At 37.4% G+C, this 14,158-nt stretch overlaps 1 protein-coding gene across 49 annotated transcripts in view; it reads right to left on the bottom strand.

Annotated features, from left to right (window-relative positions):
- MAGI1 (membrane associated guanylate kinase, WW and PDZ domain containing 1) overlaps positions 1-14,158 on the bottom strand; it is a 675,392-nt gene that overhangs the window by 108,498 nt on the left and 552,736 nt on the right. For 29 of the 49 annotated variants that reach the window (XM_055110110.2, XM_055110109.2, XM_055110107.2 and 26 more), the window contains one exon: positions 8,163-8,364. In XM_055110110.2, the coding sequence (XP_054966085.1) occupies positions 8,163-8,364 (202 nt within the window). Of the gene's footprint in view, positions 1-8,162; positions 8,368-14,158 lie in introns of all 49 variants that reach the window. The other 20 variants (XM_055110108.2, XM_055110106.2, XM_008963978.4 and 17 more) reach the window with 1 other exon arrangement.

The raw sequence follows: 14,158 nt of genomic DNA on the forward strand, positions 1-14,158 counted from the left end.
TTGCCCATGCCTATGTCCGGAAAGGTATTGCCTAGATTTTCTTCTAGGGTTTTTATGGTTTTAGGTCTTACGTTTAAGTCTTTAATCCATCTTGAGTTAATTTTTGCATAAGGTGTAAGTAAGTGATCCAGTTTCAGTTTTCTGCATATGGCTAGCCAGTTTTTCCAACACCATTTATTAAATAGGGAATCCTTTCCCCATTGCTTGTTTTTGTCAGGTTTGTCAAAGATAATATGGTTGTAGATGTGTGGTGTTATTTCTGAGGCCTCTGTTCTGTTCCATTGGTCTATATATCTGTTTTGGTACTGATACTATGCTGTTTCGGTTACTGTAGCCTTGTAGTATAGTTTAAAGTCAGATAGCATGATGACTCCAGCTTTGTTCTTTTTGCTTAGGATTGTCTTGGCTACATGCTCTTTTTCTGGTTCTATATGAAATTTAAAGTAGTTTTTTCTAATTCTGTGAAGAAAGTCAATGGTAGCTTGATGGGGATAGCATTGAATCTATAAATTACTTTGGGCAGTATGGCCATTTTCACAATATTAATTCTTCCTATCCATGAGCATGGAATGTTTTTCCATTTATTTGTGTCCTCTCTTATCTCCTTGAGCAGTGGTGTGTAGTTCTCCTTGAAGAGCTGCTTCACATCCCTTGTAAGTTGTATTCCTAGGTATTTTATTCTCTTTGTAGCAATTGTGAATGGGAGTTCACTCATGATTTGGCTCTCTGTTTGTCTACTATTGGTGTATAGGAGTGCTTGTGATTTTTTGCACATTGATTTTGTAGCCTGAAACTTTGCTGAAGTTGTTTACCAGCTTAAGGAGTTTTTAGGCTGAGACGATGGGGTTTTCTAAATATATAATCATGTCATCTGCAAACAGAGATAATTTGACTTCCTCTCTTCCTATCTGAATACGCTTTATTTCTTTCTCTTGCCTGATTGCCCTAGCCAGAACGTCCAGGTGGTGAGAGAGGGTATCCTTGTCTTGTGCCAGTTTCAAAGGGAATGCTTCCAGCTTTTGCCCATTCAGTATGATATTGGCTGTGGGTTTGTCATAAATAGCTCTTCTCATTTTGAGATATGTTCCATCAATACCTAGTTTATTGAGTGTTTTTACCATGAAAGGGTGTTGAATATTATTGAAGGCCTTTTCTGAAACTGTTGAGATAATCATGCGGTTTTTGTCATTGGTTCTGTTTATGTGATGGATTATGTTTATTGATTTGCATATGTTGAACCAGCCTTGCAGCCCAGGGATGAAGCTGACTCGATCGTGGTGGATAAGCTTTTTAAAGTGCTGCTGGATTCGGTTTGCCAGTATTTTATTAAGGATTTTCACATCGATGTTCATCAGGGATATTGGCCTGAAATATATGTGTGTGTGTGTGTGTGTGTGTGTGTGTGTGTGTGTGTGTGTGTGTGTCTGCCAGGTTTTGGTATCAGGATGATGCTGGCCTCACAAAAAGAGTTAGGGTAGAGACCCTCTTTTTCTATTGCTTGGAATAGTTTCAGAAAGAATGGTACCAGCTCCTCTGTGTAACTCTGGTAGTATTTGGCTGTGAATCCGTCTGGTTCTGGGCTTTTTTTGGTTGGTAGGTTATTAATTACTGCCTCAATTTCAGAACTTGTTATTGGTCTATTCAGGGATGCAACTTCTTCCTGGTTTAGTATTGGGTGGGTGTATGTGTCCAGGAATTTATCCATTTCTTCTAGATTTTCTAGTTTATTTGCATAGAGGTATTTATACTATCCTCTGATGGTAGTTTGTATTTCTGTAGGATCAGTGGTGATATCCCCTTTATCATTTTTTATTGTGTTTATTCTATTCTTCTCTCTTTCAGGGATGCCCTGGCCAGAGAGGAGGAATCTCCGCCCCTTATTATCTTGAATGACTTTAGGGTCCATAGTGACTCCTTATTTAATTCCTAATATTGACAATTTGGTCTGCTCTCATTTTTTCTTTGTCAGTCTTATTAGAGGTTCTTCAATTTTTTTAATCCTTTTGAAGAATCAGCTATTTCTTTCATTGATTTTTATCTATTGTTTTTCAGCTCTTGACAATTTCTCCTCTTATCTTTATTATTTCCTTCCATCTTTTCGAGCTTAAGTTATTCTTCTCTTCCCAGGTTCTTGCATTGGGAGTTTAGATTGTTAATTTGAGACTTTTCCTCTTTTCTCATATATATGTTTAGTGCTGTAAATTTACCTCTCATCACTGCCTTGGCTGTGTCCCACCTATTTTAATGTGCTGTATTTACATTTTCATTCAGTTCAATTTATTTGCTTATCTTTAATTTCCCTTGAGACTTCCTCTTTGACCCATAGATTATTTAAAAGTATGTTGTTTAGTTTGCTTCTAATTCATTGGAGATTTTCCTACTGTATCTGACATTAATATGTCAACTCTTGCTTCTTTCGATTAACATTTGCAAGATATATTTTTCCATCCTTTACTTTCAACATACCTATATTGCTACATTTGAAATCATGCATCATAGATAGCACACAATTAGGTCATGCTTTTTAATTCACTTTGCCATTCCCCATCGTTAAAGTGCTGTATTTAGTTCAATTTATTAAATGTAGTTATTGATATGTTAGGGCTTAAGTCTTCCATTTTGTTTGTAATTTTCTTTTTGTTCTGTTTTTCTTTCCTCTGTTTTATTTCTCTGGCCTTTCTGTGGGTTACATGAATATTTTAGAATTCTGTTTTTATATATCTACAGTACTGTTGAGTATATCTCCTTTGTATAGCTTTTAAGTGGCTGCTTTAGGTACTACATTACATATATATGCACACATTATATATATATATATAATCTATAAATATATTTTATATATCTTATAGTCTACTGGCATCATCATTTTACCGCTTTGACTGAAGTAGATAAACCTTATCTCCATTGATATTCTTTTACCCTCCCTCACTTATAATGAATTATCTTAAATATTCTCTCTACACACATTTAGAAACATTAAACAGTATTATTGTTGCTTCAACACTCAAACCTAATTTGGAAAATTTAAAGAGATGCCAATTATATCTCAATAAAAATGGGAAAAAAGAAAACTCAAAAGGTGAAGAAAAGTATTTTATTTATCTATAGTTTTACTTTCTCCATTCTTCTCTTTTCCTCATTGTTTTTTTTTTGTTTTTTTGTTTTTTTTTAGAATTTTGGTATTGTTTTAGAATTCTCTTTTTGTTTAGAGAACATCCATTGGCCATTTATTGAGAGTAGGCCTGCTGGCAGCAAATTTTCTTAGTTTTCTTTCGTCTATTTTCATTTTCCCTTGATTCCTAAAGGTTATTTTCACTGGATGTAGAATTTTGGGTTAATTCTTCTTTTCTTTCAGCACTAGAAAAATGCTATGCCACTTCCTTTCGGCCTTTGTTGTTTCTGATGACAAATATGCTGTCATTTTACTTGTTTCACTAACACACATAGGGTGTCATTTCTCATCGCTTTCATCCTTTTTCTGGTTTTAGTTTTCAAAAATTTGACTATGAATGTGTCTTGCTGTAGTTTTCTTTGGGTTCAGCCAGCTTATTGAATCTGTAGGTTTATTTCTTTTGCCAAATTCAGAAAATTTTCAACCATTAGTTCTTCAAGTACTTTTCTTTTCAGTCCTACCCACTTTCTATTCCCCTGGGACTCCAATGAAATAAATGTTAGATCTTTTGTTACTGTTCCAAATGCCCCTGAAGCTCTGTTTGTTTGTTTGTTGGTTTTCTTCCCCCAGTTGATTTTCTCTCTGTTGTTCTTATTGGGTAATTTCTATTTTCAGGTCCACTGATTCTCTCCTCTCCCCACTCTCTTCTGCTGTTCAATCCATCTACTAAGCTTTTTGTTTTGGCTACTGTATTTTTCAGTTGAAAATTTTCTACTTTTTTAAAATCATCTATGGCTTTGCTGAGACTTTCTATTTTTGGCTGAAACATTCTAATTTTCTACTTGGCTTAAGCATGGTATAACTGCTTGCTGAAGTAATTTTATGATGGCTGCATTAAAATCTGTTAGGTAATTCTAACAGTGCTATTATCGCTATGTTAGTATCTACTCATTGCCTTTTTTCACTCATTTTGATATCTTCCTGATTCTTAGGATAATAAGTGATTTTTTTTATTAACATGGATTTTTTGGTATTACATTATAGGGGTCTGGATCTTAAACCTTCTATGGGCTTTTCCTAATATGGCCGAAAAGAGGAAAGGGGGCTATCTGTTACTTTTAGGTGGGGTCTCCATTTGGCTTTTGTTGACACCGGAGAGGGGAATGGGCTCCTTCTTACCGCTGGGTGGGGATGGTGGCTTGAGCTCCCCACCAGGCCTTTGTTGATACCAGCTAGGCTGGGAGGGGTAGGACTATCTCACTATTGCTCCCAAGCTGGCCTCTCTGACTCCACAGGGAGAGGGTGGGCTCTTCACCATTGGATGGGGGTAAAAATCCTGATTCTCCTCTAAACCTCCTCTGACACCACACCAGTGGGGAGGAAGAGGGTGTTTCATTACTGCCAGGTGGGGTGGAAGTCCTGAGTTCCTTCAAGTGGTCTCCACTAAATCTATGTGGAAATAAGGGGAATTTCCTTACTGCCTGGATGCAAAGTGCCAGCTCTACACTTGGCCTTTTCTGACGCCACCCAGCAGGGAGGTTTCAGCTCCTAGTCCCACAGCCTGTCAAGCTTCTACCCTTGGGGCGTAGCACCACAGGTTTTTCTGCGCTGTTGCTGGAGTAGAATGGTTGTTGGATAAAAGTTTTCTGTTTTGTAGGATGCCCCTTTCCTGATCCTTTGGCTAGAGAGAGCAGGCTTTTATCAGGGCTTTATTTGCCTCTATCTGTAGGCATTTCTGGGTTGCTGGCTCTTTAGCTTTAAGTCTGGATAAATGGAGTAAAACAGAAAGGGAACTCACCACCTAGTATTCCTTTGATCCCATGCTCCCTAGCCAGTCTGTCTTATTTGCTCTTCCTTTCAAAGTCTTCTTATGTTTGTTTTCTATACAATGCCAAAGGTTTATAAATCCATGCTTGATTTTTTAATGTTCTTTTAAATTTCTACTATTTCTTCAATTTCCCAAAAACTATAAAACAAATGTGTATATATTTGCATGTGAGTGTACATACACGTACATGCATAAACAAGGTAGATCTGGTTCTAATGCGGTTTAATTTGCTATTCAATGGAAGATATCCTAAAAAGAAGTGTTTCGGAATGAAAAACACATGAAAACAAAGTAACAAGTATATATAATTTAGGCTAAAATATAAATGATATGTATCTAATCACTTAATATATATGAAATTTGATAGTTGCAGCCCAAATCCCATAATTATCATTAGCCACATTTTTGTATAAGTTTTCTACTAAACTTTAGGTAAATGAAACATTGGCTTCACATCAGCTAAAACCTAAGTTATAAAAAGTAGGCAAATCACTACATTCTCTTGTAAGCCAGCCATAGTTTAGGAGGCCAGCATCCTGCTAACCATCAAGATATCCAACTTCCCTTTTTCCAATATATCAAGTCAGTCTTGAACAAAATTACTGGTACATTCTTTTCTAAGAATCTGAGTTTCACAGATTATTCTGTACCAGGAACACCTATTATCCTTCCCTTTTCTCAGCGTAATTCCTCTTTACTAATGTGACATAATTTCGAAGGCAATTTATTGCAAAAGCTAAGTAAAAAATCCTGTTTATGGTTGGCAACCATTTTTATAACAATGTTTAAACTCCTCAGAATAACCACAGACAATGATGATGAAAATGGTAACAATAACGATAGTGATCACTAATTAGTACTAGCCCAAGAACTTTAGCTTCTCTATCTCCTCTAATTCTTACAACAGTCTGACAAGGTAGGTACAATTCATAATATTCAAGTCCTCTTTTTATATATATGTATAGAAAGCTGAGATGCAAGAAGTAAACTCAAGTTCCTAAGGTCAAATAAATTGTAAATGATGGAAACAACATGACCCTTTAGTTGAGCTCTTAACTAATACACTTCTTGACTCTCAAGAAAAGACTGCTTCTTTTATCCTTATCTTTAAAAAGCATTTGTCATTAACATGAAGACAGAAACATGGGTTGTCCCCTCCCTCTGGCTGGAAAATAGCACAGAAGCTCTATTTCACTTATCTCAGAACTCTTCCCGGGTAGGTTCTCAAAGAGGGTATTCTTTTTTTTTTTTTTTTTTTGAGACAGAGTCTTGCTCTGTTACCCAAGCTGTGCAGTGGTGCAATCTCGGCTCACTGCAACCTCCACCTCCCAGGTTCAAGTGATTCTCTTGCCTCAGCCTCTCAAGTGGCTGGGACTATAGGCATGCACCACCATACCTGGCTAATTTTTGTATTTTTAAATAGAGATGGAGTTTCGCCATGTTGGCCAGGCTGGTCTAGAGTTCATGACTTCAGGTGATCTGCCTGCCTTGGCCTCCCAAAATGCTGAGATTACAGGCGTGAGCCACTGCACCCGGCTGTCAAAGAGGGTGTTCTGAGATCCAAGCCTTTTCTCTAACTCTCATATGTTTAGAAAAATCATACTACCTAATTTTCATTGTTTTTTCTAATTATAAAACATATGCTAAGTATGTCAGGCTTGGTGACTCACACCTGTAATCCCAGCGCTTTGGGAGGCTGAGGCGGGAGGATCACTTAAGCCTGGGAGATAGAGGCTGCAGTGAGCTATGATCATGCTACTGCACTCTAGCCCAGGCAATACAGTGAGGCCCCATCTCAGGAAGGGAAACAATATATAAATAAATAAATAAATAAATAAATAAATAAATAAATGTGTGTATACACACACACACAAAGTATAAAAAATTCACAATGCATATCAATGAAAAATGTGGTTAGAAAGTAAGTTATTTACTTAACTCAAACCCAACTGTTAATAGATACTTCTAGAACTTTCTGTGCCTAGAACTTGATCTACATATTAACAGAAACAAATGTTCACAGAGAATAGATGTAGGATATGTGTGTATACATGTATAATTTGCAAAATTGAGATCCTTCTCATAGTTTTGTGCAATGTCCTCCCCTTTGTTATTGTTGACTTAACAGTAGATCAATTTCAATCTATACGAGTATAATAGATGAATCTGTGGTTTTTTTTTTTAATTTAATCAGCCATTTTCTTTTTCTTTCTCAGTGGTACATTAAAACATGGTGAATCTCAATGATAGGATAATAAAGTCAAAATACTGCATTTAAAAACTGACTACTGTTGGTTAGGAAAACCACATTATCTTAGATTTTCCAGAATGGTTTCAAATGTCGGCTTTTTTTTTTCCTTTTCAGAAAAGCTAGTATTTACATTTTATAAATCTGAAAGACTTTCCTGTCTGTCTGTTCTCAAACCTAATTCATACACCTTGCACCATGTAAAAATATTAACTTGCGCATTACAGACCTAAACACAAAATGTAAAAAATGAAAATATTTACGACTCTGTGTTAGGCAAAGATTTCCTAGCTACTACAGCAAAAGCACAATTGACTAAAAAGAAAACTGATAAATGAGACTTTATCAAAATTAAGATTTTGATGGAGACAATGAACAGAAAAGCCAGACTTAGAGAAAATGCATACAAATCACATATATGATAAAGGAATTATATCCAGAATATATGAAGAAGTCTTAAAACAATAAGGACACTGTAGTTCAATTAAGGGAAAAAAAGCAATATATTTATTTTTAATATATTTATTTTTAAATATATTAAAATATTTAAATATATTTAAATATTTATAAATATGTTTAAATATATTTAAATATTTATAAATATATTTAATATATTTAAATATTTATAAATATATTTAAATATTTATTAAAATATTTAAATATATAAAAATATATTTATTTTTAATGGTTAAATATGCTCTTTGAATATTATGTCATAATTTCTATATACCATAATTTAGTTGTCTAAACCTTTAGGGAAATGATTAACCTTATGCTTCCTCAAACTGTTGAGAATCGATAAGCAGATAATAATTAATTACCTTTTTATGCAAAACTTATTAAACCTTATTAAAAAATACCATCAGTGGGTGATCAATCCCTTAAATGTAATTTACATTGGCAACTGCTAGACAGAGGGAAGGAAGGGAAAAGAAAGAGAGAGAGATTTAGGTAGAAATAATGGTATACTTTACTCTATAAAATAGACTTCTCCATTTTCAGTATAGGCCATCTCCCAGTTTTCAGGTAGAGGACCTAAATTATCCTCTGCAGAAAGAGGTAGGTATTGAGGGAACTTCTGAGAAGGGTCCGTGATGGGAGCAGCGATGATGCTACTATTCACAGGTGGTAATGCTGTTTCTTGGAGAGTGTGCTCGTCTTGTTCACCAGAATCGGCTGCTTAATCATGTGAAGAGGTGAGAGAGAGAGAGAGAAAAAAAAAAATGGTATTCAGCAATCATACCCCATACCCGGGAAGTATGCAACTATACACATCTATATTCTTAAGTGCTCTTATCCTTTCCTAATTCCTGGCCATTAACTCTTACTTCTATTTTATTTAGATGTCTGTGCCTTAATTAGAAAGCATCAAAATGATCAATGAAATTTATTTTACTTAAAAAGAAGGGGGAAAAAATCCCAAGTAATGCATTGCTCACAATCCTGGAAATGTCAAAGAAGAAACCAATTCATGACTCAAACTCTTAAACTAAGAAGGCCATCAAAACACAGATGGATCTGCACCCTCATTCCATAGGTATCATTTGATTTCATTAGTCAGAAGATGTTTGGGCACAAAAAAGTATCCAGGGTGAAAACACAGACACAGTGGCATTACTATCCACTCTTGTATAAATGATTTTATAAGTTATTTTTATATTTGTATAAATATTTTTGGTAGACACTGGCAAAGATCAAAGAATGGTTAATTAAGCTGAAACGTATACAAAAGTTTAGAATATGGAGAGAGCTATACCAGTGAGTCAGATTGGAACCTCTTTTGAAAAAGTTATCTTCCTGTGAAAACCAAGAGTTACCCCCAGAACAGTATCATGTGGGTGGACTGATATGACTTGAGTCTTAAAAGAAGGCTCGAAATACTTGAGTCTCCTTGCCTTCTTATTAACTAGAAACATCAGGGGTGATGTCATCAAAGTATCCCCGAATGGCATTATTGACATTCTGGTTGAATTTTTATAGAGGCCGATGATATTAAATGTCAATCTCCACGGGGCTTTAAAACTGAATAATCAGGGTATGTAGTGAATTTCTATCTCCCACAGTAATTCTGTAGACATTTCTGATTTAGCAAAAACAGAGTGAAGAATGATAAAAGGCTGTTTTCAAAGCTTTCTCTGATGAGAAGCTCCCAATGACACACATGAGAGTAAAGGTAATCTGAAAGCTGGATGGAAGACATGCCAAGCCTACTAAACTACCACCACCACCACCAATAATCTACCACCCTTGAGGAGGCTGCCTGTAGGTATTCCCAGCCCTGCATCTATTTGCTCTTCTCCTGCTAGCACCACTCAGGTATCCTTGTGGTGCCCCTCCCCACTCCAGGTCCACATGGTCCAGGACGTGACCTACTCCTGGCTCTATATCATACTCCTTGCCAATCAGGAGTATTCTACCATTTTTGTCTTTGTTATTAGGTCAGGAATAGGTACATGATCTAAGGCAAACAAATTTGAATGTCAGACATGGAAGATTTACTGGAACCATGAAGCCAGAGGTGGTCGCTTGAGGCTGGAGCCTATTTGCTAATAGGTTCTCATGCTGCAGGTGCTGGAGCCATCTTGACAAAGCTTGACATGACCTGCCAGAGAATTAAGTCCACACAGAGGAAAGGAGAGGTGAAAGATGAAGAAAGTCATCTAATATCCCTGACTGAGCCTCTGATCTCTGATTTCATACCTGAAATCAAGGATGCCCCTCATTTTGTTTGCTTGAACCCCCAAATTCACTTTCCTGCTTAAACCAATTTGAGTTAGTTTTGCAACTTGCACCCAAGAGTGCAGATTAATAGATCAACTATAAGTAAGGGAACAGAAAGGAATTAGGCCAACATAGAAGAAAAATTTAGAAATGACTAATCAATAACAAAATAAATTCAAAACCCGGCAAGAATTAAAGGAGTCGCCTTTAATTCTCTAGAAGCCAACAAAGATTCATTTCTGGCATATCTTTGGAAGGTAGACTTTTCACACTTAAGTGCATAAAAGAATCACCTGGAGAGATTGTTAAAATGCATATTTCTGGCTCTGTCCTCCAGGAAACAGGTTTGGGGTAAGGTTCCAAAATGTACACTTTTTAAGTACCCAGGTGATGAATATTCAGGTGGTATAATAACTACATTTTAAAGACAAAGACACTAAGAGTTCTCCCATGAACTAAAAGAAAAAATGATGTAGAAAACCAATTGTTTAAAAAGTTCTAATTTCAGTTGGGAATTACTTTACCTGCTTCTTGGTTTGAACCTGTCATTTTCCAGAATCACCAGAACCTCCAGCTCTTAGGACAGGTGTTGCCCTGCCGCCAATGAGCAGAGAGTGGTGCAGTCTCTGGCTACACACTCCTCCATGCACCAGTGCCAGGCCAGAGATGCAAATGAGACGTGTAGAGAGTGGGTCTAGGTTGAAGGGAGCTGGGCACTCAGTGCCAGACAGTTTGTGCCCTGGAGGAGAGTGCACCTGGGGTTGCCAAACTTCTGATTTTTCAAGACAAGTTGGAAATCTGTATTTTTATGTAAAATCTCCCAAGTTTTCAATCTTAATTTCTTTAAAAAATAATGCAGTATGACATCAGTGAAAAATGAAAGGTCATGATTACAGACACTGACCCTGGAGCCACACTATCCGAGTTTGAATCCTGGCTTTACCATTTACTGATGTGGGCAAAGTACTTAACCTTGTGTGCCTTCACTTGCTTAGCTGGAAAATGGGGACAAAAACAATCTCTACTTCACGGGGTTGTGGGGAGGATTAAATGGATAAGGTGCTTAGAATAGTGTCTAGCACATAGTGAGCCATAGTAGGTAGTTGCCAGCAGCAAAAGTACCTCTATCTTCATCAAAATTATGATTAATTTTGTCTTCAGGCCAGACCTGTCCCCCAGCCTGCAAATACATTACAAATAGGTAGAAGAAGGATAGGTTATAACATCAGACCACAGATTATAGTCTTGTCTGCTTCTAGCTGTGTGGCTTTGCCTTTCTGAGCACATATTTCTCGACCTGTAAAATGGGCACAATGTACATGGCATAAGAACAGACTTAACACATGCAAAGTGCCTGGCACCTGGGGCATGCTCAATGGGTGCTTGGGACTGAGACTTCTTATTGCAACTACAACTGTCCAAACTCGGTGACAGCCTTTTCAATTAGGAGGCAGTAAACTGTTAGGATGATAAGGAGAAAGAATAATTTCATTTGAAAATTTTAATTAACCTATTTTAATAGAAACTGGATATAACAGGAAAAGGGTAGTGCCACTACATATGAAATGAGATGCACTCAATTTAACACTGAGTGTCTACATGTTTACAAAAAAAAAAAAAAAAAAAGTCCTGCCAATGTTCCCAGACAATGCGTGAAGATGGAATATTAGCTCTCTGGGAAAATCTCTTAGTAATTTTAATTTCCTGGAGGAAAAAAAAAATCCCTTCAGCAACGAGATCTTACTTTAAATTATCCAAGTATTTGTTTTTATTTTATATGCTTTCCATATCTTCTTCTCAGCTCAACAGAATCTGAATCTCATTCTCTGAAAGAAAATGGAAAGTCCAAAAATGAGCTGCTGGCACAGACACACGGCAGACTCAAGAATTCACAGCCTTAGTCATGGTTTTGACTCTGACACATGCTGTGATTTCAAAAAAATCTTTTGTTGGGCATGGGCATGTGCCTGTAATCCTAGCTATTTAGGAGGCTGAGGAAGGAGGAGTGCTTGAGCCCAGGAGTTTGAGACCAGTCTAGGCAACATAGTGAGACCACATATCTACAAAAAATTAAAAATTAGCCGGGTGTAGTGGCACGTGTCCATAGTCTCAGTTACTGGGGAGGCTGAGGTGGGAGAATCACTTTAACCTGGGAGGTTGAAGCTGCAGTGAGCTGTGATTGAGCCACTGCACTCCAGTCTGGGTCACAGAACGAGACCCTGTCTCAAACAAACAAACAAAACCTTTCATTTACCAAAGATTTAGGAGCACAGCCACCACTTTCTTACTAAAGGTTACCAGTGAATCCAAAGAGGACAGGTAGAATGGAATACTGGAACAAGATGGAATGGGGAGACAGGGAACCTGGTTTTCCCATTGTTCAGTGGTGTAACAGGTACACAGTCTTTCAGGGTTCTCATCTGCAAAACTGGGAAGGTAATATATGGATTGCTTCTCTCTCAAGATTTTCAGGTGGTTTATGGAATACACGTAAAAATCGTTTGTAAAACAGAAACGAACATGAATGACATTTTTATTAATAGTAAATCAGAAGCTTCCAAGCATCTATACACACACACACACGCACACGCACACTCACTCACTCTTGGGGACTTTTCAAGGTGACTTCAACAACATAAGCCAAGTCAAAGAAGATTTCTGAAGCTCGTTTTAAATTATACATGCTTTTAGGTTTATGTGTATCTCCCACTGTGTACAACCAATCATGATCTCTGAGGCTCCATAAAGCTGACGAACTTGATTTAAAACACAAATAGCATACTAGGTGTGCACTCAGGCTGTGGAATCAGACTTTCTGGGTTGCAGTGGCAGCTCTGACCCTCCCTCACCGGTTTTGCGATACTGGACAAGGTATTTGACCTCCCTGGTATATGCATAGAGAACTCAGCAAAGTGCTTGCCATATAGTCCATACTTGAGAAACATTAGCTCTTATAGAAATGATTGTCTCTTAACTTTCCAAAGCAATGCTTTATCACTCTCTACCAACAAAAAAGAAGTGTCAGCAACCTAATGTTTAAGAATATCAGGGATTATTGGGAAAAAAAAAAAAGCCTAGAAACATGATTAAGTAATGTTTTGATGTCTCTCAGAGGTGTTCATGAATGAATCTGTTACTTTTTAGTTGTGGTGATTTGTTACACATTTTCTTTCTTCTTTCTTTTTTTTTTGAGATGGAGTTTCACTCTGTCACCCAGGCTGGAGTACAATGGCGCAGCCTCGGCTCACTGCAACCTCTGCCTCCGGGGTTCAAGTGATTCTCCTGCCTTGGCCTCCTGAGTAGCTTGTATTACAGGCACCCGCCACCATACTCAGCTAATTTTTGTATTTTTAGTAGAGATGGAGTTTTACCATGTTGGCCAGGCTGGTCTTGAACTCCTGACCTCAGGTGATCTGCCCGCCTCAGTTTCCCAAAGTGCTGGGATTACAGGCATGGGCGACCATGCCGGCCCTTGTTACACACTTTCTAAGTTGTCTCTCATAAACACAATATTTTTGCAAAAGTCTTTGTTTGTGTATATATCTGTGCTTTGGCCAACAGTGTAACTCTACCTTCATTAAGCCCACATAGGAAGTGTTCTTTCTCAAGGGCTCTTTTTAGGTCAATAATTTGGGCACAATTTGTAGAAGACTGTCCCATTGCTTTGTGTTCACAGTCAGTTCCATGGTGAGCATCTGGGATGACTGCTCACTGTTCAGCTTCTGCCTTAATCAATGACTGCAGAAAGGAGGGGTGGGCTGCCTTCCCAGATGCTTCTGGCCAATAGGCTCCTTGATCTTTTGTCTGCACAGTCCCAACGTTACTTAGGCGTCTTAGTGAGACATACCTTCTTCAAAACACTCAAGCAAAAGGCAGCTAAGATAGAAACAGCAGCAAGTTATTAAAAATATCCTGGTAAATATAATATTTAATGGCTTCATAATATTTCTACATTTTGATATGATGCTCATGCCTTTATCATAGCTGGCCCAAGCAGAAGCCGACACCTCATTATGCCACTGTCACTTTACATGCAAACTGGCTGGTGGATTCCTATTTAATGTGGTTCGGAACACAAAATGCTTTGATACCACTAGTTTCACATACTTATGGACTGGGTAGTGATAATTATTTGAAAGATTTAGCATGAGTTAGTGTATGACACATTGTCAGCTGTCGCAGGTATACTGTTGTAAGTGAGGGGACAGTCAACATGCTCCATACATTGTGAAGAGGTCCCATCACGTCC

The sequence above is a fragment of the Pan paniscus genome, chromosome 2 (genome assembly GCF_029289425.2).
Source record: "Pan paniscus chromosome 2, NHGRI_mPanPan1-v2.0_pri, whole genome shotgun sequence".
In the NCBI taxonomy this organism is placed as follows: domain Eukaryota; kingdom Metazoa; phylum Chordata; class Mammalia; order Primates; family Hominidae; genus Pan; species Pan paniscus.